General features: G+C 40.7%; 1 protein-coding gene across 7 annotated transcripts in view; it reads left to right on the forward strand.

Moving 5' to 3' along the window:
* The window catches only part of NRXN3 (neurexin 3), a 1,496,329-nt gene that overhangs the window by 1,334,475 nt on the left and 135,316 nt on the right, over positions 1–26,538 (forward strand). For 4 of the 7 annotated variants that reach the window (XM_036267618.1, XM_036267616.1, XM_036267631.1 and 1 more), the window contains 2 exons: positions 2,185–2,274; positions 7,478–7,785. In XM_036267618.1, coding sequence (XP_036123511.1) covers positions 2,185–2,274; positions 7,478–7,785 — 398 coding nt within the window. The remainder of the gene's footprint in view (positions 1–2,184; positions 2,275–7,477; positions 7,786–26,538) is intronic. The other 3 variants (XM_036267617.1, XM_036267621.1, XM_036267647.1) reach the window with 1 other exon arrangement.

A 26,538-nucleotide genomic window follows, 5' to 3' on the forward strand; every position in this document is an offset into this window, starting at 1 on the left:
ATTTAATAGACTGCTGAGTACCCAGATCTAACAGGGAGGATCATTAGAATGATCCATCTCTGATCAGTGGCTGTATTAGCAGATACAACTAAATTCTTTCATCATGGGCTTATTGAAACACCGAGAAATTAAATTGCCTTTCTATTTTTTATTCTTCTCGCATGCACCTTTTATTTTGTGTGTGTGAAAAATAATACTTTGAGGAAATTTTTAAATTACGCACTTCGATACAACAGTGTCAATTGTTTCTCCATTCACTGCACTTTGTCCTGTGATCTGTCAATACATTATGTTTTATGGCAGCCAGTTAGGGTCTTATCATGTGGGCCAGAAACTGATCCATGGTTGCCTCTTTTATGAGTTGTTGTTGTTGTTTTATTCCGGGGAAGTGAGGATAATGCGTCAGCATCATAGAATAATTTATTCATTGACACGTGCAAATGCTGCCGCTCTTTCCTGGTCCGACCCCCCGTGGGAGGCAGGTCCGTGTTTCCTCAAGTGGGATCTGCCAGTGACCACTCCTGCATGGAGGTGGCCCTGGGACTGGAAGCCATGGCAAGCTTCTATGCATTGGCCTAAAGATATATTTCATTCTAATATTCATTTTTATTTTTTTGTGGTACATGCCCCTAGCAGGAACCGACCCCGGGACTCTCTGGTCTGCAGGCTGATGCTCAACCTCTGAGCCAAATTGGCCAGGGCTGATTCTAATACTCTTTCTGGATTTTTAATTTTTTTTTGGTTAATCCTCACTTGAGGATATTTTTTCATTGATTTTTAGATAGAGTGGGAGAGAGAGAGAGAGAGAAACATTGATGTGAGAGAGACACATCGATTGGTTGCCTCCTGCATCATCCCAATCAGGGCCAGAGATTGGACCTGCGACCCAGGTAGGTGCCCTTGACTGGGCATCGAACCCTCAACCCTTTGGTCCATGAGCTGACGCTGTAACTGCTGAGCCACACTAGCGAGGGCTAGACATTTTTTATAAATGTTTTCCAAGCCACCTGTTTCAAGATTGTGATTTCCTTTTAATTGGGTAATTTAGAATGGGATTCCCAGTGTTCTAATATAAGGCTGTGCGTCAAAAGTAATGAATTAGAATTCACCAGTTTTTGCTTCATAACTATGAGGTTTGTTGATGAGATAGAACAGTCCCAAAGCATAGTTCCATTATTTGGTGATTTGAAGCATATTCATTAGGGGTATATTTCCACAATGCCACTCTCCAATTCTGTTCTAAGTATAGAAACCATCCAGGGGTGCTAACAGGAAATGAAGAAGGGAGCATACCAGCAGTTCAGTGCATGATGTTTGAGGTTTGAAACTAAATTAGATATCTCATGCTTGGGAGAAGCGTCACTAAGAGGTTTTATGAATGGATGTTTGTTCAGGAAGTACCTCTCACAGGAAGATAAAAGAGAGAGAAAGGTAAATGTATAAAACCTGCATCCATTAGTTGTAATAAAGCATAGGAGCTCAAAAGTCTGTAGATGCTATCTCATTATATTTATAGCTCCTTTTATTTATAGGTATATACAGGTATGGACAATGGGGTAGAGATATTAAGAGCTATCTGTAATATTCTACCTATTTAACATTGGAGATGGAATGCCAGGCATCCTTTATGGAATAAGGGCTTTCCCTTAGCCATCAAGGCTTAAGTGTTTCTGTGGCTTCCCTCTACCAGCAGCTCCCGACACTTGAGAGTAGAATCAGGAATACAGGGCCCGTGCTTCTAGTAGAACACAGTAGAATGAGATAAAACATGCATGATTGATGTTCCCTCCCACATTACAAAGCCCATCTGGCAGGTGACGTACTCATCATTCAGGGTGATCCTGGTGCCTCCATTGACCCAATGAAGATGCAGCTGGGGAGAGATGGAAAAAAGGGAAGGGAACTCCATTTCTATAAATGGCCAGACCTCTTACTGAGTCCCATCCCAAGCCACATGTCCAACACATGACGGAGCACTGCATAGCTCAGACTGACCTGATGTCAAACCTGTCGACCAAGGACAGAGGGACTTCAACTCCACCTCTACTAAAGATAAATTGATATCTAGCTCTAAAAAACTTCATAAAACAAACCAAAACAAACAAACAAAAAAATAGGATGTTTTTTTTTAATGACTTATTGACTTTTCAGATTGTTCTTTAAGCTGTTTTTTAAACTTTAAAGGCAACACTGATAATGAACGCTTCCAAATGGTAAAACAGAAAATCCCCTTCAAATATAACCGGCCCGTAGAGGAGTGGCTGCAGGAAAAAGGTAACCGTCGCGGAAACTTTCCTTTTAAATTCATTTGATTCTAAACCCTCATTTTTAAAGCCTGCAAATAAATGTTCCTTAAATGATAATCGCCTGCTGCATAAATGACTGTTTTAATTTTCATTATAATTTGTGTCAGCTTCCACCTGCCATATGTTGATAAATCATGCTATAATACATTGCCATTAAAACACAGTTAAAGGGACTCACATCTCGTTTGCTATCAGCGTGACAACCACAACCACAAACAAAAAAATTCCAGGAACCTGTAAAAGAGAAATGTATTATGGCAACTTAACCACTGCATGACATTATTTGTTAATTTATTTTAAATAACCTCTTCTACCAAAGCTTTCTAAAGAAATTTCAAAAGCACTGTTTAAACTTCTATCGCGAGGCTGTTTTGGCTAACCACCACCAAAAATCAAAGGCAGAGGATTGTAACTTAAACTGCTTAAAAACAAATGTGATTAGGGGAGCAGTGTCTCTTTGAACATTAGTGTATGAACAAAGAAAAGAAAAATAAAGTTGAATTTTGCCTTTAGATGCAAAACATACAGAGGCAAAATGATACCGTAAGAGGTTCATTATGTCTTAGTCGCTGACTGGAACGCAACACAAATACAAACCTGTTTTACACTTTGGTTGTGTGATACCCTCGTGGGTTTGATATTTGTGCAACAAAACTGCGAATGGTTAGGACAACGAGTTGGAAAAGGAGACGATCATAAGAGGCAAAACATCTGTTTCTGATTTACCAAAGAAAACAACCACTTGGCTAATAAAAGTGGGCAGTGGTTACACCTGACGTTAGAGTTTTCTGTGTGGCTTCTATTTGTTGAGATGTAAACTATTGTCTTTCAATAAAGGAAAGAAGCTACTTAAGTCTGTTCTTTCCTAGCCAGAATAAGCTCCTCTGGTCTCAAGGCCTTCAGTGAGTTTTTTAAATAGAGGAAGATTTGATCGAGTGATATATAAGAAGTAATTGGGTATATTAGTATACAACTTAAAAATCAAAGAACTACTGCAGTTTTAAAGGGTGAAAATATTCACACCTTTAAACATGGAAAATCCTCACTGAGTCTTAACTGTTTGCCCTGTTTTAATGTATGTGGTCTAATTAAAAATAAATTAAGAATAACTCTAAAAAGCAAATAATTTTGTCTAGTAATCACCAGCCTATAAAGTCCCTTTAACATTTAAATATGATGATTGCCTCACTTTTAAAAAACAAAATGAAAATTAGATGCATGTCTGAGTCTCATGTGCCTGAGAGAACTTTTTTGTTTCTTTCAATTTTGTGTTAATAATATTTTATTTTCCTTCATTGCCTTTTGAAGTCTAAGTTTAATAGCATGCCAGGCGTATTCATTTGTATAAACCATTATAAACTTATTAGTAGGCTTTTAGTTTTTCTTACAATAGCATTGTTATCAGTTTATTTTCATACATAAGGGTGCTTTCTAACATAGAACAAATTGAATGGTTGGGACAGGGAGGGGTGTTTAAGTGGGGTGGAGGGAGACATTCTAGTTTTTTAATCAAATATGTACATGTTTATAAATAAGCACATACTATTGAAAATAATTATTTGCAAACTGGAAGGATTATTTTGTCCTCTACATTATTTTAACTGAAATTACTTTTTTGGTAATTTGGGTAAGTAACATCTATTCACTCTATTGATTTACCCCTTCCTCTGTCTAGCTAACATTTCCTTCAAAAGAAATAGGAAACATGTACTAAAACACTTTGTAAAGCGTATGAGTAAAAAAGGGTAAAGACAGAAGTATGACTAGGCAGGTGTATTAGGAAGTACGTGGAGTGCCTGTTCAGAGTGATCGCTGTCATTGGGGAAGAGGTCTGGGACATCTCACTCCCCAGTCTGTCTCTGGCTCTGTTTGCTATTGACTGGCTTCCTGACCTTAGACAATCCACTTAACCTCTTTATATCTCAGATTTCCCATCAGAGGAGAGGATAAATAATGCTGCCTATCCACAAGGGTGTTCTGAGGTTTAATCAATCAGTCTTTGTGCAGCACTGACTGGAGACATGCAAAGATTCCACTTAAGTAGCCTGTGAACTTGGATGTCCAATTGAGGTAACAGTGAATGACTTCCAAGAGGATAGGCACCCAAAACCAAACAAAAAGTAACCTGGACTGATGTTGTAGCCAATTTCTTTATGATGGGTGATAGAACAATTCTCAGATTAGGGTATAGATATCATGACCACACACACAGAAAAAACATGATGAGTCATAATCAGTGACAATAATGAGACTGGCATTGGTTTTAAGAAATCTTGGGCATATGATAAATCTGTGGCATCAGTCCTCATACCCTTCAGAAGGAGAGGTAGTGATGGTTGTTTCTTACTTATTCACTGACTCCTGCTTAGCTGAGAGAGATAAATTGATCAGAGGAAGAGATGGCAGGAGACTTAGATTATCCCACCATTACTTTGGTGACGGCCAGCCTTACTAAACCACCTAATCCAAGGTATAGAGGGTTACGAAAGGGGTTTGAAATAGAATACAAAACAAATCTAGCTAGAGATAGACCATGACACAGAGACACAAACAAAAGTTCAACTATTTCCTGTGGCATGATAGAACACTGGAACGCAGACACCCTCTCCCCGTCTCACCCAACCGGTGTCTTATTCTCAAGAACCGGTCCGTCAGACCTTCCTGGGAAGGCAGCAATAGCCTGAAGTGCAGCAGTGGCTTAATCTCCCGGCCCAGGAAATGCTTTTCCTTTCTCCATGCTTGGGCCAGTCTCGACCAAACAAAGGCCACATTACGGAGTGAACTATGGCAACTAAAATAAAAGGGATCCATTATTGTTAGCCAGTGTAATTCAGCTTGGCATTTGAATTTTCTCTGACTCTCTGTTTTATTTTTAAGCATTGGCCAAATAATGTCACCAGAAAAACAGATAGGGACCACTATAGATGTGAATATTAGAAATAATACCGTGTTCTAACCATAATCAGTTATAGCCATTAACTGATCATCAGTACTGGAATACACACACACACACACACACACACACACACACAGAGTAAATAAACATTATGGTTGGCCAACAGTTGCATGAATATAAACAGAAGCTATAACTTGGTATTTGATTTAAAATATTGAATTTTAGTCTGAGACATCTCCTATTATGCAACTTGTTCTTATTTATTAACTTAAACTGCCCCAAATGTATTAGGTTGAGGGCATATTTATTCTCCCCTTCCATCATGACATTTCTTTTCTAGTAAGCTTAGGGCCCTCAGAAAAAAGCTGTTATCAGAAAATAAATAAATAAACAGTAAAGATACGAGCTCTGGTGTTGTGCTTTGAACTTCCTGCCGTGTGCTGTGTGAGAAATGAGAGACCAGAGGACAAGCAGTGATGCATACGCACAGGGCACTGAAGGACTTGGCGGAGAAATAATGGAAATCTATTAGATCTCTCTTGATTCACCCTTAGGATCTGGGCAATTCTGTTTTCATTAAGGCCAACAGATTTCATTTCCATGTTCCAGATATTTTTATAGAACATAGATGCTTTTCACTACAACTAAATTCTCTGGCCAGTCCCTCATACTACAGTGTTCAAAGCTTCCCAAGGCATATTACTTATAAATCATACTTGACTAATATGCCCGTAGGAGTTGCCCGATGAATGGGCAATTCTTGTGTGAAGAGTTCCCTCTGAGTAGACATATTTTCCTTTCTCTACCTCTTCCATTTTGTCCATTATGATATGCTGAGAAGGTATTCTGTTCTCTACTCCAGAAATTCAAGGTAGCTAGTCATAGTGTAGACTTGAAGACCATGGAATATTAGTTAGTAGAAGAGCTCAAACATCACAGTTTGTTTCTATTCATATTAGAGATTGTGGAGCAAAACCCTCAATCTTATAAAAATATGTTCCTTGTATTAAGCGGGCAAGAATAAAAGAATATTGTTTGCAGTCATTTACTGCTAAAATATTTCAGAGGATTAGATTAGGAATAAGTGAAGCATTGTTTGATCACTGACTAAAGTAGAGAAAGATTCAGAAAGGATGTATTTAATTCTATTAGTAAATTTCCCCCTTTCTCTCTCTATAAAAGCAGAAGGAAATAATCTAGAGAAATAATAGCACAGAAGGCTTCAAATGATTTTTTGGTTTCTTCTGGGAAAGATCCAGAAGTAGCTGGGAGGAAGATGAGTTGAGTTATACTATTCTAAACTCTATTCTTCCATGATTTTATTCTGAGAGTTTTTATTCACAGATGTATAAATGGTTCCCCAAATAGGAACTCCAAGTAAGTTGAGCTACTGATATTCTTCAGTCCATTAACGTATCTCAACAGCATTTTAAGGACTTAATAGTAAGGCTTTGTGTTTACTTCTTTTTATTAATGCCCATCCCCCTTTTAAAAATACATTGATTTGGAATAACACCTTCTCCTTCCCTTCTCCCCACTCTAGGAACATTTCAGTGCCTACTTATTTTCTACATTTTAGAGAGAGATGATTGTGTGACCATAATCTTCTTACTTCAACTTTAATAGAGACAAGAATTTATTTGTCTTAGTGTTAATTAAACAGCAAGTATAGATAGGATATTATATACTATTATGAGTCCTAGGAAATGCAGTGTTTGGTGACTAAATCTTCATTTTTATAAGTATGCAATGAATCCAAATCTCTTAATTGGAATTTAATTTAATTTCAGTTAATTTAATGTAATTATCAGACCCAGTTTTTTAATTCAGTGTTCTGAGTGCCTCACAAAGTTTTGTTTGCCATACATAATTCTTTTTAATTGTTCTTATGTTACTTTGTAGGTAACAGATCAGTGCAAGAGACATTTATGATTTATTATTATCACCACCCATTTGAGGGGTTTCTTTCTTTTGCCCACAACAACTTAACCGAGAAGACTGCAACACTACTCATTATTGAACCAAGGTTCTCCTTCCTCACAATAAAGAAATAGACACTCGATTATTCAGATTATCTAGGATATCAGCTAGACAGTGGAAGAGATAAACATGGTGAAATGTTACTTGCCAATATCTGCATTGAATTTTTATTACCTAATTTTCTCCCCTTCAATTACTCAAGGAAGCCTGTTTTATGCCTGCTTCATTCAGACCAGGCAAGGCAAATAGAGAAAATGTATGGGAATAATGATGTTTCCTCCACCTAACCCACTAGGCCGGCAGTTAACCATCTTCAACACCCAGGCGCAAATAGCCATTGGCGGAAAGGACAAAGGACGCCTCTTCCAAGGCCAGCTCTCTGGGCTTTATTATGATGGTTTGAAAGTACTGAACATGGCGGCTGAGAACAACCCCAATATTAAAATCAATGGAAGTGTCCGGCTGGTGGGAGAAGTCCCATCAATCTTGGGAACAACACAGACGACCGCCATGCCACCAGAAATGTCTACAACTGTCATGGAAACCACCACTACCATGGCCACTACCACAACCCGCAAGAATCGCTCAACAGCCAGCATTCAGGTAAGTTTTTTTCCAACTATTAATTGTTTTTGCTTTTCTGTCTTGAGACATTGCTATTATGGTCAGTGTCGCTATGTAGTGAGAAGGTGTGAATTACTATGTTTACAGAAGGATGCATACAGATACTCATAGTAATAAGATCCAGGAGCAGAGAAAGACAAAGTCATTGCTAAAGAAGTTGCAAAGTTTTGTGTGCACTCATGGGCTATTACTCCTATCATATTGATTATTGAAAGAGTAAAGCTATTATTCAAAATGAGCAATGGACAGCACTTTCCATATGAAATACTCCCTCCTCTTATTTTATTACCATTCTCTTCAATTGTAAGAAGAGAAAAGGGGGAAAGGAAAATGTGTTGTCATAGGAAAGACTATGACTTAGTGAAATTCTGTTCACATTTTTCTGATGGTTTTTCTGGGACATGAATTGTTCATTTTTGAAGCCAATGGGTAGCATTAAATTAAGGCCAATTGAAGCTAGAGGTTCAACTAGTCCTCATGAAATGCAGTCTTTGTGTTTGATTTTCACTGCTGACAAATTATACTTTATTTGTTGTCCATTTTGTTTCCTTTATATTTGATTATGCACACCAATGTTAGAAAATGTGAAGGTCTGAGTTTAACTGTGTAGGAAGTTCTTATTTTGTGGTAATGTTTTTGTTTTTTCACTAAAAAGTAATTATACTCAAGCTAAAACTTAATGCTTTGCTGACTCCCTTGACATTTCATAAATCTAGTTAGTAGAGGGTAGAAGGTTAATCTAGTTATTAGCCTTAAATGCTCTGGCATCAAATAAGACATTCCAACTGCTTGTGGGGAAATTACCCCTAGCCTAGTTAGTGTTTATAGAAAATTCACCAGAAACCAGCACTTTCCTTTCTGTTTCTTACTTTTAAGACATTGTCCAGGAACTCAGCTGAGTCTTTGACATCACCCTTCTGTTGACTTCAGTGAGTATTACAAACTGATTTAAGTCGACAGGCAATAAACCCACTACATGTTCTAATTCTTCTGAATTAAGTTAACGAGAGTTAGGTAAGGGCAAACGTGTTGTCTTCCTTTTTCCTTTCCTTTGAGCAAAAATATCTAGTCAGCTCTTCCGTGACTCCACAGACAGGCTGTGAAGCCTTATGCAATGATGATAGTATCGGGCCAATCTTATGTGTTTCGGAAAGTCTGCAAGAACCTGGTTAGCAGAGCAGGCTGAGTCCCATGTGCCATTTCATGCATACCTACACACATGCTCCGAGAAATAGCTTTCCCTCTGATATTAAAGCAATAACTCCTGACACTTCACTCTACTCACTGAAAGAAGATAAAAGGCAATATATATTTCTATTATGACTCTCTCTAGCTGAAGAGCAGATCTGTTTATTGTTGGTGAAAGTGTAGTTCTGTCTGCACAGGTCTTGGCAGACTTGTTTTGTTTCTGTCAAAATGCATTCCACTAACTCTGTGGGAAGCAGAGGAGAAAATGGCTTTTTCTTCATAGCAATGGCTGGTCCTGTAGTCTTTTTCAAGGCCCAATTTTCACTGACCCCAGGAGGATTCAGTGTTACCCAGGATTCAGGGACTAAGCCATGGTAATTATCAGTTTTTGGCTTTCTTTCTTGCAGCAAATACATACATGGGAACAGATTGGGTGAGTCCACACACAGAGAGAGCCAGAGCTTCTGGACAAGTGTAGGGGACAAAGTACAGAAGTCTTGCCAGTGGCGATGACCTGAAACAGCATAGAACATGTTCTCCTTTCAGTGGATGTGGACAGCTGGAGGATGCTCTGTGGCAGCCTCCTGTCTGGGGTGCGTTTCTTTTCCTTGGAGTCCAGCAATAATTGTATTACATCTACATGTTTTTCCTTTTGCTTCCACCAAGGCTATAAAAATGAGTTATAAATCTGTTGCCGCTCTTTGTTTATAAGGGTGTGTAAATGCATACTCTTGGAGGAAAGCCAACAGACGAGCAGAATTGGATTAGGCTGAGATGAGGTATAAAATAGCACCCTGTTGTTTGTAAAGACTAGCTAAATGAGATAACTTTATGACAATGGTTTTGGACATTTTTGTTCATGCCAATGAACCATAAGAACTCTGTCCTGGCCTTGGACAGGTATATCAGTTGGTTGGAAGTGTCAACCCATACACCAAAAAGTGGCAGGTTCGATTCCTGGTCGGGGCACATGCCTAGGTTGCAGGTTTGATCCCCAGTCATGGTGCCTATGGGAGGCAACTAGTCGATGTTTCTCTTTCACATTGATGTTTCTCTCTCTGTTTTTCTCTTCCTCCTCTAAACACATCCTTGGGTGAGGATTGAAAAAAACAAAAACGAACACATACACACAACTTTGTCCTGAGCTCTGTAAAAGCTCAATAGTCTCCCCAGTTGGTGTGGCTCACTGGTTAAGTATTGACCCTTGAACTAAGAGGTCACCAGTTCTATTCCCAGTCAGGGCACATGCCCAGGTTGTGGGCTCAACCCCCCAGTAGGGGGCATGCAGATGGTGGTCCATTGATGTTTCTCTCTCATCAATGTTTCTATTTCTCTCTCCCTCTCCCTTCCTCTCTCTCGATAAGAAAAAAAAATCAATAAAACATATTCAAAAAAACAAAACACAATAGCCTACCTTGTACACAAGGCTATTTTGATCGCAAGTACATTCTAGGAACCACATCAGGCCTATATTAGGACTAGGAACTCAACAACCCTTGGATTATATCCATGGTTTAGGACAATTCCCAGACTCCGAGGACTCTGAGCAAAGAAGGTCAGTTTCAGAAGCTCTAATATGCTCTGTGTAATCCAGCTAATTTTCTTGGATAAAGTGGACTCATAAAGCTTTGATCTCTAGGGAATACTTTAGAAAGGAGAAAAAAAAATTTGGGAAGACTGGATTTCATCAGGCCCATCATTCACTTTTCCGAAAAAAATAGTCTGTTCTGTCCTCCTTTGCTTTGATAACATTGACAGAGCAGGATCGTCCTAAAATGAAGCTGTTCCAGGAGAAACAGAATAAGGATGTGAATTCAAAAGTATAAAAACCCAGTTGTTCAAAAGCCCACTGGTTCCTTCTTAAAGCACATGCTAAGAAAACATTATTTGAGCAGTTTGTTTCTCATAGGCCTTGCTTAGTGTTGATTTCCGATCTAAAGAAAGCTGCAAAGTGCTTTCAGGGACTCTCTTCACTGTGTGAATGTGAACAGAATGTTTTTGAGTTGATATGGCCCTCCGGTGAGTGCGGCAACCTCCTGGGAGTACTATGATCTTTGATCTTTCTGAGCATCTCCTTTATTACAGCTTACTGTGAATTTCATGAACTCTGTTGAATTACTAACAGCTATGGTGCCCAAGCATCAGGTCCTCATCCTGTATTAAGAAGAAGGATGTCTTTCCTGGCCATTGTGGCTCAGTGGTTGAGCATAGATCCATGCACCATAAGGTCGCTGGTTCGATTCTTGGTCAGGGCACATGCCCAGGTTGTGGGCCTGATCCCCAGTGGGAGGCATGCAGGAGGCGGCCAATCAATGTTCTCTTTTATTGATGTTTCTATCTCTCTCTTCCTCTCCTGTCTTCTCTCTCTAAAATCAATAAAGAAAAACAAAAATTTAAAAAGAAGAAGAAGGATATCTCTAGGTGTTTCCTGAATAACTAATAATAATAATAATAATAATAATATTGAGAAAGCAGGTGGCTGGCTGATAATTCTCAAGCAAAGGTTTGGTGCTTAGAAGGTGCTTAGTAAGTATTTATTGAATAAATCAGAAAACAAGATAGACTTTGTTATAATCATCTAACAAATAGAAGGGGCAGGGCTTACAGAATGCTTTCCCTCCAGAATTATCAGTGTGCTTTGAGCAATTTTATTTATTTCCAGTGGTAGGGCTACAGCAGTGATTGCATAGATGTGCTTGGAGTCAGACTTGCCTAGGTTTAAAGCCTAGTTTTTTGGGGTTTTTTTTTTTTCCTAGTTAGCTAAGTGGCCCTGGACAAGTCATATATGCTCTAGTTAACTATTGTTGTGAAACCAACTTTCCCATTAAATTTAGCAGCTTTATATGACAACTACATCATTAGATCTCATAATTCGTGGGTTAGGAATTTGGGCAGGGCTCAGCATGGCAATTCTTCTGGTCCACATGGAGTACACTGGGGTTTCTCAGTGTCTTCTCTGGTCTGGAGGGTCTGACATCACTCATATGCTCTGTGCCTTGGTGGGTGAACTGGAAACACTGGATTCAGCTGGGTCCATTTGTCTCTCCAGGGAGTCTCCATGACTCTCCCTGTGGTCAGAGTAGTAGAACTTTTTTTCATGGAGGCTCAGGGCTCCCAGAGAGTTTTCTAAGAGACAGGAAGTAGAGATGGCCAATTTCTTAAGAAACTGGCACAGTGTCATGTCTACCATTTCTATTGCTCCAAGAAGTCACAGACATTTCTCAGTTTCAGAGAAGGAGACATAAGCCTCACTGTCCAATAGGAAGAGGAGCAAGAGTTTGCAAACAGTCTAAGTCTACCACATTGTAAAACTGGTGGGGTGGGCTCTGGAGAAAGGTACCACTAGTGCTTATAGCATGTGATGGCTGTGAGGATAACTGATATTGTAAGTAAAATACATAAAACAAGCACATCATGACAATAAGCTGTGTTTTAACCTTATTGTAATATTCTATCCCCAATATTTGGTATGTAAATCAATACCCTCTCAAGCAAGCATCTACCTCAGAAAATAGGGCTGTCTCTAATGATTGCCATGTCTGTAGTTCAGAGTGGAGATATGGAGAGATAGGGATTTGAAGGAGGGTCAGAGTAGAATTTGGAGGCTGAAATTAGTATAGGTAAATAAAAAAGACTCTAAGATCTCAAGTCTCTTATACCCACCTCCCCATCTTTAACTTTCTCTTCCATTTTTAAACCAACCTGAATTTCTATGGGTCTTGGAGATTGTGTTCTGCTATGAAATATGTCTATCCACACATATTTTCAGGGTTATAAGAAAGAGGATTTCAGGATCCTTATCATCACAAGCTTATAATCTATAGAAGGCAAGAGAGTTTGACATGATCTGCAGTATGAGGCAGGGACTTACAAATGGTGATGTTTTGGTTGTGAGGGAAGGTGTATGAGATGGCTTAGCTGGACCTCATGGTTGAGGTAGGTATAAAACTGAGCCATGTAGATGAGTACAGCTGGACACATGGTGAGAGCAACAAATCCCAGGTTGGTTGAATGTCAGAAGCTAAATTGTCAAAGTCAGAGATGCTAATTCCTAGTGAGATAGCCAAGTCCAGCTAGAACAGAGAGCACATAGAGGGGATCTGTGAACACTAAGAGATCAGATGCTCAGAGTCTTGGCCCAACCTCCCCACCCCCCTACACAAACACCAAATGGGAGAGGACCAAAAAGAGAGAACTGGATTGGGTTCCCTGTGGGTCGTACTACCAGGGATGCCCAACAGGTGTGCAGACATTTCCATTATATTACATCTGACCCCAAAGTCAGTGGGTTACTCTCATGGCACTGATAGGTCAGCTTCTAAAACAGAAAAGTTTAACTCAGTCTATACTCAAATTCTTTTGTCCTCTCTGTATAGAAGGCAAAAGTGAGAAACAGGAGTCTTTTAGTGATAACTTTCAGCCACCAAGACCAGAATGTTCTTGTGAGAGCCAAAAGAGCCAAAAGGAAAACAATTCCAAGAATAATGTGTATTCTCTTACTTAAGGTCTCCAGACTGAGTTGTTATCAGTAAAGAAAGAACTCAGTGTATTCTGTGCCAATCACTACTTGGAATCATTTATAAGCTTTTAGCAGGATACTGATCATGACCCGTTTTTGGTGTGCTAGGCATTGGGAAAGTCACTTTGACATTGGCCACTGCTGCCTGGCACCAGAAAATTACCAGAAAATCACAATGCCCAGCCTAGATTGGAACTATCCTAATAAATAGTAGAAAGGAAAGACTTGAGCTCTCTGTGAGATTTTATTCTTATTTCAAACTCACAATGTTGGTGGTCGAATGTGAACTACATTAACAATTCCAGAAGGAAACCAACATCTGTCAGGCTTTGTCACACCACCTATATAGAAAGTCCTCTTCTGGTCTGCTTTCATTTCAGGGCTAGGGATAGTAAGAAGCGCACTTCAGCCTAAATACTGATGACTGCAGAACAAAACAAAGTAAAACTTGTGATTAAAAAGTTGATCATTCACACTGCATGTTCCAGGCACAGCGCCAGTATGTCAGAATTTCTACATTGGACTTAGCTAGCTATGTTCTTCCAGTTATTTAGCTGTGTCTCTCTGGGTAGGCTGCTTGGCCTCTCTAAGCCTTTGTTTCATTGTCTGTAAAATGGCCACAACAGTACCTTTCCCATAGATTTATTATGAGGGATACATATGACCCAAATTTTCACTAAATGCTAGATATATTTGGAAACCACATCAACCCAAGAGACTCTTCCAGAACTCACAGAACCTCATAAAATGTAGCCTTCCTGGGTGCTTGGATAAGCACAATTTTGTCTACATCTACACATACCCACAATTACCCAAGATTTTCTCTAAGGCTCCCAAATTGAACCAGAGCACAGAATTCATCAATTAGAAGAGATTTCTATGGGAGATTCTTTCATTTTCTGGAGTGGGAATTGACATGCTGGAATGTTATTGCATACTAGGCGAAGCATGTGAAACCGCCATTTTTGGAGAACAGTGTGGTCAAATATCAGCAATTCCATATGATCCAACAAAATAAAAGACACTCCCATTTTGCAGCAAGTTGCTATCAACGGCATTTTGAGCCTTTGGCAAGAACACCGAGTTTTCTCAAGGTTCTTTGAATAATCAGACTGTCTTGGATTGGGATAGAAGATGAATCTACCTTATCCCAAATGCCATGCTCTAGCAGGATATTGATCAGGTTGTATCAGGAACAGTGCTACTTACCCAGAGAAGTATCCCCTCTGGGCACCTCCATCATTTCCCTGAGGCCTCCAGCTTCATAGAAACGAGAGGAGGAGTCCACACCGTTTTCAATCCCTTACTCTTATCATTAGACAACAGAGCCTCCAGGGCGAGTTTATTTTTAGGATCAGCGCTCAACTAATATTGATTAACAGCCTCACATAATGTGCGGCTCCAGGGCTTGCTTCTTTTCTGCCAAGCCTCCTAACTGGGGAAGGAACTGAAGATTTGTCAGAATAATTAGACTTTCGCTGCCAGACAAGAAATATCTTGTCTCCTCCTTACCCTCATGCAGGTATTTTCTTTTCCCCTCTCAGAGAATAGTTTGGGGAGAAGGAAACTGACTCCAATTTACTTGTTACCTGGTAGGACTCTGGTGACATTTTCTCTCTGGCATTGCACGATTCTTAAGAAAATAATAATACAAAATAAAACACTGGATGTGTTTACCCTTCTTAAAGACTTACATGCTGATAGTACAAATAAGCCAGGGAAGAGAATGCAGTATGGTTTCTGTTTGTCCCTCTATTAATACTTTAATTTCAGTGGATGAGATCAGCCATCAGCAATTCCCAACGCTGAGCTTAACCACTTAAAAAGGGTCCTCTGAGAAGGTCCTGATTGCACACAGGTTGGAAATCTGCGAGTTGCTAGAAGCTGTAGAGATGCTCTTCCAATTAGGTTGTAACATTTCTAGGATGGAATTTCCACCAGAACTGCTGATCACATGCTGGATCTTATTTTGAATCATCTAAACCGGGGGGTCTGCTCTTGGCTACTCATTGTGGAGGTCCACACATATTTGTAGAGCTCTCGGTCCTTTTTCCAGTCACCTAACAAACTGCTTGGCCACATCTAAAGCCAAGATTCTTGCCATGTGGCGTATGGATCTCCTGCCGGCTCTCTCTCTGTGCTATTTTGTAGCACACTGCTCTAGGCACACAAGTCTCCTTGAACGTCCTTGAACACAGGACCAGCATTAGGGAGAGGTATGTAATATATGGTTAGACAATTGCAGAGCCTGATCCTATCCGTATATAAGTGTTGATATTTTGTTTATCATGGGTATTTTTTGCATTGATATGGATTTTTAAATATTGCAATTTATATGGCCCAGCCAGTGTGGCTCAGTGGTTGAGCATTGACCCACTCTCCAAAAGGTCACCAGTTCGATTCCCAGTCAGGGCATATGCCCAGGTTGTGGGCCCAATCCCGGGTGGGGAGCATGCAGGAGGCGGCAGTCAGTGTTCTCTCTCATCGAAGTTTCTATCTCTCTCTCCCTCTCCCTTCCTCTCTCTCTAAAAAAAATAAATCAGTAAAGATAAATTATTATTTATATTGATAACTGAGTTTTGGGGCACCCCGTTCAATACTGTTCAATATCACTTACACCTTAGATAAATGCCTCATGAGGCCCAAACCTGCCTGAGCAAATCAAGCAAGTCTGTGTTGTTTCCCTTGCTATTTCCTCTGCCTGAAGCAGCCTTTTCCAGCTATTTGCGGGACTCACTCCCTTACTTTATCCAGGCCTCTGCCTCTGTGGCACCTCCAGAGAGATGCCCCTCAGCCATGCTGCATAGAATAGCACTCTCGATCACCTCCCGCTCTGCTGTTTCTCCCAGCAGTTACCTGCACCTGACACTGCACCCCGTATTTATTGGTTTATTGGCCCTATTTCCTAGAATGTGAGTTCTAGGATGGCGAGATCTTTATTTCAGGCTATGAAAGCATGGTCGCACAGAGTAAACCCTCAATCGATATTGGTCGAAAGGTATGAATGAGCAGCTATCCACCAGCACCTTCTCAGGGAGAACACACTTCATACTCACAGGTGGAATCTCACTTCCAGACACCTGCTCCCCGAGGCCTGCTCCATGGTGAGGCGCAACGGTGGGACAGTCATCACCATAGCCTTGCTGCTCTGAATCCTGGCCATAAGGATAAGGCGTGCCAGAGATGACTCCTGTCTCTGCTCGGCCAGGTAGTTCTTACTGGCTTCTGGTCTTTAATCTGCTTTCCTCCAGACTTATTTGTCATCATAGCAGCAAGGGCTGCTTCTGGCACTTTGAGAAATGCAAGATCGCTGATTTTCTTCTCTAATTTTTTCTTCTTATTCCTTCCCCAGCTTACTTAATTCTTAATTCTTAAAACTCACCTTTAAATATAGGCAAGTAAAAATGTTTTGTTAATGGCCCCACTGCCTCTGTTCATTGGTGTGGATAGGGAGTCATCCTGAGGTTCATTTACCCAGTTGCATGTGTGTGTGGGTAGGCTGGCGGGAATCTTCTCTCTGCGTTTAGTTACCTCTTTCGTTTTCCTCTCGAGGCTGAGTATAGTGTGTGAACCCATGTGGTAACACCCTGTGATTCATCTGGTTGTGTATGTTCTTCACAATCTTTTGAGAGAACATTGGTGGAAGATACCATGAAAAACCGCTAGACCGAGAAGGAGCTCATCACGTGACATGCAGGGCCCGGAACAGTGCCTGCCACAGAGTGGGGCTCGATAAATGCTTGTTGAAGAAAAGAATGTGTATTAAATAGATGATTGCTTTTCTGCAGAGGCGGTGATACTATTCATGCTCAAGGGAGACACAGACAGCTTTGAGAAAGCAGCCTGGTGTGAAGGAGAAGCGTGCATTGAAGGAGGCATTGGGATATTTCATTCATAGACCAAGAAGTGGTTAAAATCGTGACTCTAGGCAGACCTTCATTTACCAACTGTGGGATTTTTGCTAAATTGCTTTTTGGTGATCAGTTTCATCATCTGAAATATGGAGATTAAAACATCAACTTCATGGATAGGTTAAGATAATATAAGTCAAGGGCTTAACTTGATGTGACCTAATAAAAGGTTATTGATGTTCTGGTTGTTGTATTGTTTTAAGTTAGATTCCAATCCAGTTCTCATTAGCATCTAAATTTAAGTTTTATTTACTTACCAATTAGTCATTTTACCTCTGACATAGCAATTAGCTTCCGTGGGTCTCCAAGCCCCCTTCGTCTAACCAGTGTTAGAGCAGATTGCATTATCCCTAATATCTCTATTTTTCAAACAGTATCTAACAAGGTGCTTCTCACATATAGGGACAGTTGAATGGACATATAATGAATTAGAGGGAGGAAGGAGAAGGAAAGTCGAGGAGAGAAGAGGTGAGAGCAAGCAGAAATACTCTATAATTGTGTTGCTGGGGAACTATCTGACCATTTCAAGGGTTAGATGGCTAAAGTTGAGAGAAATAAATAAAATATCTTTGATCTAATTAAACTGATAACATAAATAATAATTTCTTTATGTATTCCCCTCTTTGTTGAAGGCTGTCAGAAGGGTTCCACAGTGACCATCCCCATGTAGAAGATAAGCCACTTAATACATGTCTCTTGAGTCATCAAAAAAAAAAAAAAAATCAATGATTCCAGCTTAAACTAAGGTCCAAGAATTGGTTCTATTTTTTCTTAAAATACATAATTTTATTTCTATTTATATATGACAGGGAAATGACTTCTAGCAGTAATCATTGCTAGCCAGGCTTCAGGTGGATAACTCCATTCTGCCTTTGACAAGGCAGTAGGAGGGGTGGGATGTGCTGTCATACCTTTCTGGAGCATGTTTGAATGATTGTGAAAATTAGGAACACACTGAGGCTGTTATGACAACCCTGCCTTTTGAAACCTTCTAATTAATGCCTTGGGTTGTCTAGAGAACTAGTTCTGTTAGCTAAATGGAGGATGTAAGGTTCCCCTTGGTTTCTTTCATCATCCAGGCATGAAATGGCTGGGGAGGTAAATGTACACTTCTCTGGGGTGGTAGCAGTCACTGAGAGAATGACGTGATGGAAGTTTGATTGATTTGTATATACAGTGCAGCTTCCTCTATCTTTCATTCCATCTGATGGTGTGTGGGAGAGAGAGCGAGGGAAGGATTGGATGGTGGCGGATTGAGAGAGAGAGAAAGATCACGTGTATTTGTATGCATTATCTAGCAGAGTGCCTCTTAAACTATTATGTGTATACAGATCACCTGTATGCACATCAAGCACAGACTGAATTGTGGTTCAGTTCTGGAGTAGGGCCTGAAATTCTGTATTTCCAGCAAGCTCCCAGGTGATGTCATGCCGCAGCATGTGACCTCATTTTATGAAGCAGTCCCTGCTGAGTAGTTGTGGCATCTGTTTACCTGTCTCTCCCAAATGGTCTTCCCAAATTTAGTTCAGAGCTCTTCAAGACAGGAAATCTTATTCATCCAAAGCATTATGTAAGTGAAAGAGTAGATATCCAACTGGAGATTTGCAAGGAAAAATGTATCCCATCAGACAGTCCTCCTTCTGTTTCCTTCCCTCATCCTATCCCTTGGTCTGCTATGTACCCCCAGGGCAGATGGGGTAGAGAAGTAGGCAGAATTTTAATTGTCGTAATATTCATCCCCCTTTTTGAGAGGTGACCTCCAATGAAAGCAGAAGGACGTGAATGATTTTAATCCGCAGTAACAATGGGGAACTAGTCCAGACCATCTTGAGCAGTATCAATATATAAAATGACAGATTTTTCTCCTCTCCTCTCCATTTCCTCCTCCCAGATACTGAGAGAGACATATATTCATGCACCCACAACTCACACTATAATGCACAATGAAATTTCACCCAGTCTTTATCTCCAAGCTGCTGTTCTGATGATTAATGCCCCACTGGCTGAGAAGCTGTTCTGCTGAAGAAAGACAAGGAGAGAGGAAGACACATGAAATATATCTCTGAGGCCATTTCTCATTATTTTTATTATCATTATTAGTTCTTACTGCCCTATCTATCCTGTTAGGGGATGCTTGATCTATTGACAAGGGGGAGGGAATGACATTTGAAAGCAGGTTTCAGAGCAAGGACAAAGATAGAAATAGGCACTTTGACTAAAGAGAACTGACCTGGATGGGGTTTTGTTTTGTTGTCATTTACTTTTGTTTTGTGTTGTTTGTTTTATTGTTTTCATTTTAAAACCGATTATAATAGATGCCTGCAGCCCTGGCCAGTTTGTCTCAATAGTTAGAGCGTTGGCCAGCGCACTGAAGGGTCGCGGGTTTGATTCCTGGTCAAGGGCACACACCTGAGTTGCAGGTTTGGTTTCTGGCCCCTGTCTGGGAGTGTGCAGGAGGCAACCAGTCAATGTGTCTCTCTCACATCGAAGTTTCTCTCTTTCTCTCTCCCCTCCCTCTCTCCCTTCCATTCTCTCTAAAAATCAATGGAGAAAATGTACTTGGGTGAGAATTAACAAAACAACAAAATGAAACAAAAAAAGATGCCTCCATCTGTGTCATCTGTGTCCCCCCTCAGGCATTTATTTTTGCATATGTTCTTTGTTTTTTATGGGTGTCTGTCTGCAAGAATCAATATGATATATGCAAATGGTATTCCTGACCACTTATGCAACAGAATAATTGTGTTGCTTTGTTACTAACATTAATATAATTGCCTTCATAGCTTGGTTGAATTTAAGTTCTTGAAAGGGCTACTTTTTAAAACAAATAATTCTTTATGTGTGTACTGTGCAAACCAGTGCTTGTCTCCAGTTTCTCATTCAAATCAAGAGTGATGGCTCAATAATTTCTGGCTCTGTCATTTAGGAAGGGCACACAACAAAGATCCTTGTTGGAAAGATGTGACCACAGTCAAAGCATGTCACAGCACATGTGTCTACTGATAGACTCTCAAATTCATAACCTAGACGGAGGGTTTAATCTGATTTAGAAAATGCTGTCTTTTTGAAGTTGAGTTTATGGGGACCTGGGATTTATAACTGTGATGCCCACATTTAACTTCTAGTTGGACGTTGCAGTCAGTTGACAAATATTGGAGTACATTGATTACCTAGTATGTGCCAGACACTGCCCTAAGCACCTGGACTAGAGAAGTATACAAAACAGACAAAAAACAAACACATAAACAAACAAAAAACACCTTTTCTCTCATGGGTACCTATTCCACAAACACTGGGTACCTCATGAGTGCCAGGTGTTGGAAAAAAAAAAAAAATGGAATGAATACATTTCTGTTTAAAGTAATGCACAGTCAGATAGGGTTCTTAAATATTGTCTAAATCTGAAGAGACTCGTATTTAGGTCAGTTTTCCACGGAAACTTTAGCACACTGATCGGCTATGACAGTTGCAGAGGCCATCTCTGTTTATCCAGGTCAACGCTGAGAATCAAGTCTTTAATTTCTACTGGGAGAATTCAGGTTTCAAATGTAAACAATGTCTTTTCGACTAAAAAAAAAAAAAAAATGGCAACAGCAAACCATGTAACCATGAAGGATTGCATTCCAAACATAGTTTGGTCTCGGGGACAAAGTTTACAGTATTCATTGCAAAGATTTTGATGATCAGTTTGAAATCATAGTCTCATGAGATGTTAGTGTTGGAAGAATCTCAGAGGCTGGGTAATTGTTGAGCCACATGCCAGAGATTTTGAGATGGGCCAACCTGGTTTCAAGCTCTTGTTTCATTATTCAAAGCTGCAGGTCCAGGAGCAAACTGCTTACCGGACTTTTTAAAATTTAAACAATCAATATACATTAATTTTATGTTTAAATTTATTTTTGCATAAATAATACATTTGTATAGCTTAAAACATCACGTAGTACCTTTGGGGTGGAGGGACAGTTACGTTAGCTGCTGGGACTGTTAGGTGAGCTGCCCTTGACTACAGAAGCCACCTTACCCAAGGTCAAGCCCCTTCTTGGGAGTGGCCATTTCCAGTGAATAGCGGATGGGCTGTGGGGGACATATCAAGACCCAGCCCCTTGTCTGGATGACAGGAATGGGCAGCCAAGCTCCAGAGCGCCCTGTGCTTGTTGGGGTCAGCTAGGTCTTTGCTGCAAACCCTCCTCTTCCCAGACTCGGATGGCAATCCCCCCAAAACTTCCCACACCCAAAACAGAGTTTGTTTCCCAAACTCGCAACTTAAGACAGTACCTAGAAGCCTAAGAGAAAACAAGCAAGTGTCAGAAGAAGAACAGATGCCCCCACCTCAGCACGCCTTGCGGATTTGCTCCGCAGCTGCACCCTTTCGCCTGCACCCCCAGACAGCTCCCTCCTTCCTTCTGTAGCAGGCTTCATCTCCTGACTTGGCAGTTTTACGTATTAACTGATGGCTTCCGACTCTGGAGGAAAAGGACGGACTTTTCTCACCCCCTCTGACTCCCAACACACACATTTTCTCACCTCCAGTCTCCCAGTAAAATTCTGTCACATTTTTATTGAATTGGTGTCCCAAGTTTACACTGTGACAACTTTTATCTGTTGAGAAAAATGTAAGATCTAGCCATGCACTCATTTAGGCCACAAATCTTCACTGGGTGCCGAGAATGTGCTAGACACTCTTCTGGGGACTGAGGCCACAGCAAGGAAAAGATGGATTAAGTCCCTGCCCCTGATGTGACGTTCTACTACGAGAGCAAAATGCGCTTTCTCCAGCAGCTCCGCGTTACGAGATACTCTCATTATCTCATGAGCGTGTTTTCCTACCCGCCTGTCAGTGTCATAGCTAACACAGTATACAACTCTCACCAAAAACACACAGAGAGCCCCTCGTTTCTACTGTTCTTGGAGGGCCCCCTGCCAGGGTGTTCCGTGCTGCTGCAGTCCAACCTGGCTGCAGCGGACCTGCACTGTAGCAGTCACCCCGGCTCTTCCTTGCTCCTCATTCTGAGAAACCCTGGGATTCACTTTTATGTTCAATCCCAGGTGTGGTCTTTCAAGTTGACTGCTTCATTGTGAAGGTATGCACATAGAGTGGGGGGGGAGGGGGATCATCAATGTGAGAAAGACACATCAATTGGTTGCCTCCCACATGACACCAACCAGGGCCAGAGATCGAACTGCAACCGAGGTACATGCCCTTGACCGGAATTGAACCTGCAACTCTTCGTATGGCTTCCTGAGAAAGAGCCAATGCAAAGGACTGAGACTGTCTGAAGAATGTCTTATCCATCCTCACCCTTGATGGGCAGTCAGTCTGGGAGGGACTGGGAGGTTGGCGATCATCTTCACTAATACTTTGAAGGCGTTTGTACATTTTTTTCTCTCTGTTTTTTGTTTGTTTTGCTTTTTCTCTGGAATCTGAACTCCTTATCAATAGACCTCAGCCCAGCACTTACAGGTCAGGTCTCTAGAACCACAAGCTGTTGCTTGCTAAGCCTCATCCTCCTCTTGTATCATTGTTACCTCCGCTTCCATCCACGTTGGCATCCTGGTTTTGGTACAAGGTGTTCAGTCAAGGTATCACCAAGCATATGCAACACACACACACACATACACACACACACACACACACACACACACCCCTATAAATTCAGAAAAGCATGGAGTTTAGAGAGCAGCATATGGTAGATAGAACCTTGAGGTGTGTGTGTGTGGGTGTGTGTGTGTACTAAAACTTACTATCAGTGCAAAATTCCAGCAAGAATTACTGTATTACTAACTCCTTCTGTATACTAAAGTATTTTAACTCTTTTGTTTGTTTGTTTCCCTTAGGGGACTCTATGTTTGTGGGTTTTTGTCTTGTTTTCATTTTTACTTTTACTCTAATACTCATATTATAACCACCTCAAAGAGAATACGAATTAAATAATATATATGCATTGAATATATATATATATATATATATGTGTGTGTGTGTGTGTGTGTGTGTGTGTGTGTGTATAATTTTAATCCTTACCGGAGGGTGTTTTTTCCCATTGATTTTCACATAGAAGGAGGGAGGGAGAGAGAGAGAGTGAGAATCATCAGTGTGAGAGAGACACATCAACTGGTTGCCTCTCAACCAACACCAACTGTGATCACGGATCGAACTGCAATCAAGGTACGTGCCCTTGACCAGAATCGAACCTGCAACTCTTTAGTTTTCGGGCCAATGCTTTAACCACTAAGCCAAACCAGCCAGGGCTGCATTGACTATTTTGCATCCAGCAATGAGCATAGCTCTGTCTTCTGCTTCACACCAGATGTTTACATTTTTGAGAGGGTCAAGGCTGAGATTGGAATTGTCACTCTGGAAATGTTATGGTGTGAAATGTGAGGGTGTTTGCATGCCATGGAGTTTCATCATGGAGTGTTTGGTGATAACATCTGTTCACATGGCTCTCCGCTGCCTTCAGCTTCATCACTGTAATATATTTTTTACTTTAACTTTATGTGTGCTAGTAGGTAGATGCTATAGACAAATAATTACCTCCACATATTTATTGCCCAAATACACATTCTAAGAACCCTGATGGATTTCCACCAGAAAAAAAAAATTAAACCAGTGAATTAATGTTATATATATATATATATATATATATATATATATTACTAGAAGTTGTACTTCTAGTGTGTGTGTGTATATATATATATTATATATATACTAGAAGTACAACTTGATTTAGTAATTACACTAAGTATACGGCAACGGTTACATCCATTGGAGGAGAGAGGATTGGAGACCAGTGTAAGAAAATCACGAATAGGAGATTTCAGGGAAATTTGCATGGAGACGGTGAGGAGGTGCCCAAGGCTATTTCTATAGGAAATCATTTCTATCATCATTTCTAACCAGAAAACAAAGACTGCTGGAGGCTTTGAAGTAGATCAAAATATTTGAAGGAGAAAGAGGACAAATAGCAGAATTTACTCTCAAAACCATACAGAAAGCACCTATAATGTGTTCTTTTGACTTCAAGAGCTATAGGGAGATTCATATTTTTAATTTGGGGGATTTGGTGTGAATGTCTAGACCACTTCTTTTTGTTTGGTTTTAATTGGTAGTCAGCCTAGTAGTTAAAGGAACATATAAATCCCACAAAGCAATGCCACTCGTGTCGTCAATAAGAGGGAAATCCAGGTGTGTTTGTGCTTCTTTCTCTCTCTTCTCTTTCTTTTCTGAGAGCTGAATTCTTCTGTTTTCCTCTCCACTGTTTTGGGTATTTTTGTAAGAGAGTTTTCTTCTTCTTTCTGTTGTAAACATTTTTTTCCCATCTCAGCATCCTTTTCAAATTCAAGAGACATTTTCCTTTACAGTGTACAATGAAGAGCTATTATGTTAGAAAATACAGAGATGGCTTTGTCGCGTCTGGCGTAGTTAAGTCACGTTGTGTCCTAAAGATTCAGTAAATGGGGCCGAGGTAATGGTTTGACAAGTGAACAGGGCCTCAGCCAGCTCTCCCCTCCTTCAGCCTGCCCTCAAACCCCCCGAGGAGAGAGATCCAGGTGGCAGGTGGAATTACTTTTTCTTTAAAGGACTATGGAGAGATTCTGGCAAATCTATATTTGTTTGGTTTGTGTGTAAGGCAGAAGCAGCATTTGCAAGCTAGGTCTTTGTCATCTTTTTATTAGCATTTAATCAAATCCAAGACGGTGGTGGTAGGGAATTAAAAATGGAAGGTTAATTGCTCAGTAAAGAGTTAATGGCTTCTGCCTACTGCATAGAAGGATCTGGAAGGAGATGGAGGGGTGAATAAGACAGTATGCCACCTGTCTTCATGGAGCTTACATCATGGGAAGAAGGCATAAATCAAGCCAATTTCACAAATCATCATTGAATCCCAATCATGACAGGTACACAGGAGGAGGACAAGCTGCTAAGAAAGCAGAAAGGGGCCTGAGCTCATGTTCTGATCTGGGAAAGACTACTTTGAGGATGCAAGGTAGTTGTGCTGCTCAGAAGGAGGCGTTAGGTGGGCAGGAGAGAACGAGGAAAAGTGTGCCAAGCCAAGCGAACAGCCTATGCAGAGGCCTTGCTACAGGAACCATACAGTTGCATGTTTCTAGGTCTCTGGCCTGCAGCTTGGATCTAACATCTGGAAACATACCAGATTCGACCATGGTAAGTGGCAGGTTAATGCCCGCATTGGAAGAGCTAGCAGAAGGCCATCCCCAGGGTTTCCAACAGGATGAAGCGCTGTCCGGTACCACGCCAAAGTGATGTGGACTGCTTGCATGAAAGTCTCCGAAGCTCCAGACGGGATGTCATGATCGTAAATGGCCTTCGGGCTCCCCCTCTTGCTATTGTCCCTGTGCTGTGTCAGAAGCACACGCTTCTCCGGTGGAAATCAGAGAGACAGCGTTTCAGGCAAAGCCTCGCAGGCACACGGAGGAAACGCACGAATCCGCTGTGTTTATTACAACGTTAACGGTGTTTGCGAGTGAGCGGCCATCCACGCTGATCAGACCGTTTACTTGTCACTGCTGTCATGGACACTGTCATAGATTGTGATATCAAGAAACCAGTTATTGTGTATATGTGTCTTGGTTTGCAGGCTGTGCAGCCTTTGTGTTTCCCTCACTCCTTTCTTCAGGAGACTGTTAGTAACCAGAAATCAGAAACCGGAACCCTTCTGATTCTTCTTATTTTCTCCTGCCATGCCTGGGCTCTTTCCTTGCTGGGTGGGAACGGTGGTGCTCGGTAGTTTTCCTGCAGTCAAATTAGCCTCTCTATTTAATTTTCATAAAAACTCTGAACCAGAAGCTGGAGATAATGTGCCCAATTCGATTCATACATGTCAATTTCTTTTTAATTTAATTCTTTTCCCTAGTTCTTCCCACTCTCATTCCCCGGGTGCAGCTGAGACTTGGGTTATTTATAAGACTCCCATGCCTACGCTGTCAATTATGCCTCCTGCTTTAGGATTAAGTTCATTTATTATCATTGTTCTGATTATTACTAATAATAATGGGCATCTCCCTCCAAACCTGGATGAATAGTAGTTTTCACGGTCTTTGCCTCCAATCTTGGCTTGTTTTAGTTTTTCACCCAGATGATACCTTTCTTCTTTA

Source organism: Molossus molossus, unplaced genomic scaffold, assembly GCF_014108415.1.
Source record: "Molossus molossus isolate mMolMol1 unplaced genomic scaffold, mMolMol1.p scaffold_m16_p_1, whole genome shotgun sequence".
In the NCBI taxonomy this organism is placed as follows: Eukaryota; Metazoa; Chordata; class Mammalia; order Chiroptera; family Molossidae; genus Molossus; species Molossus molossus.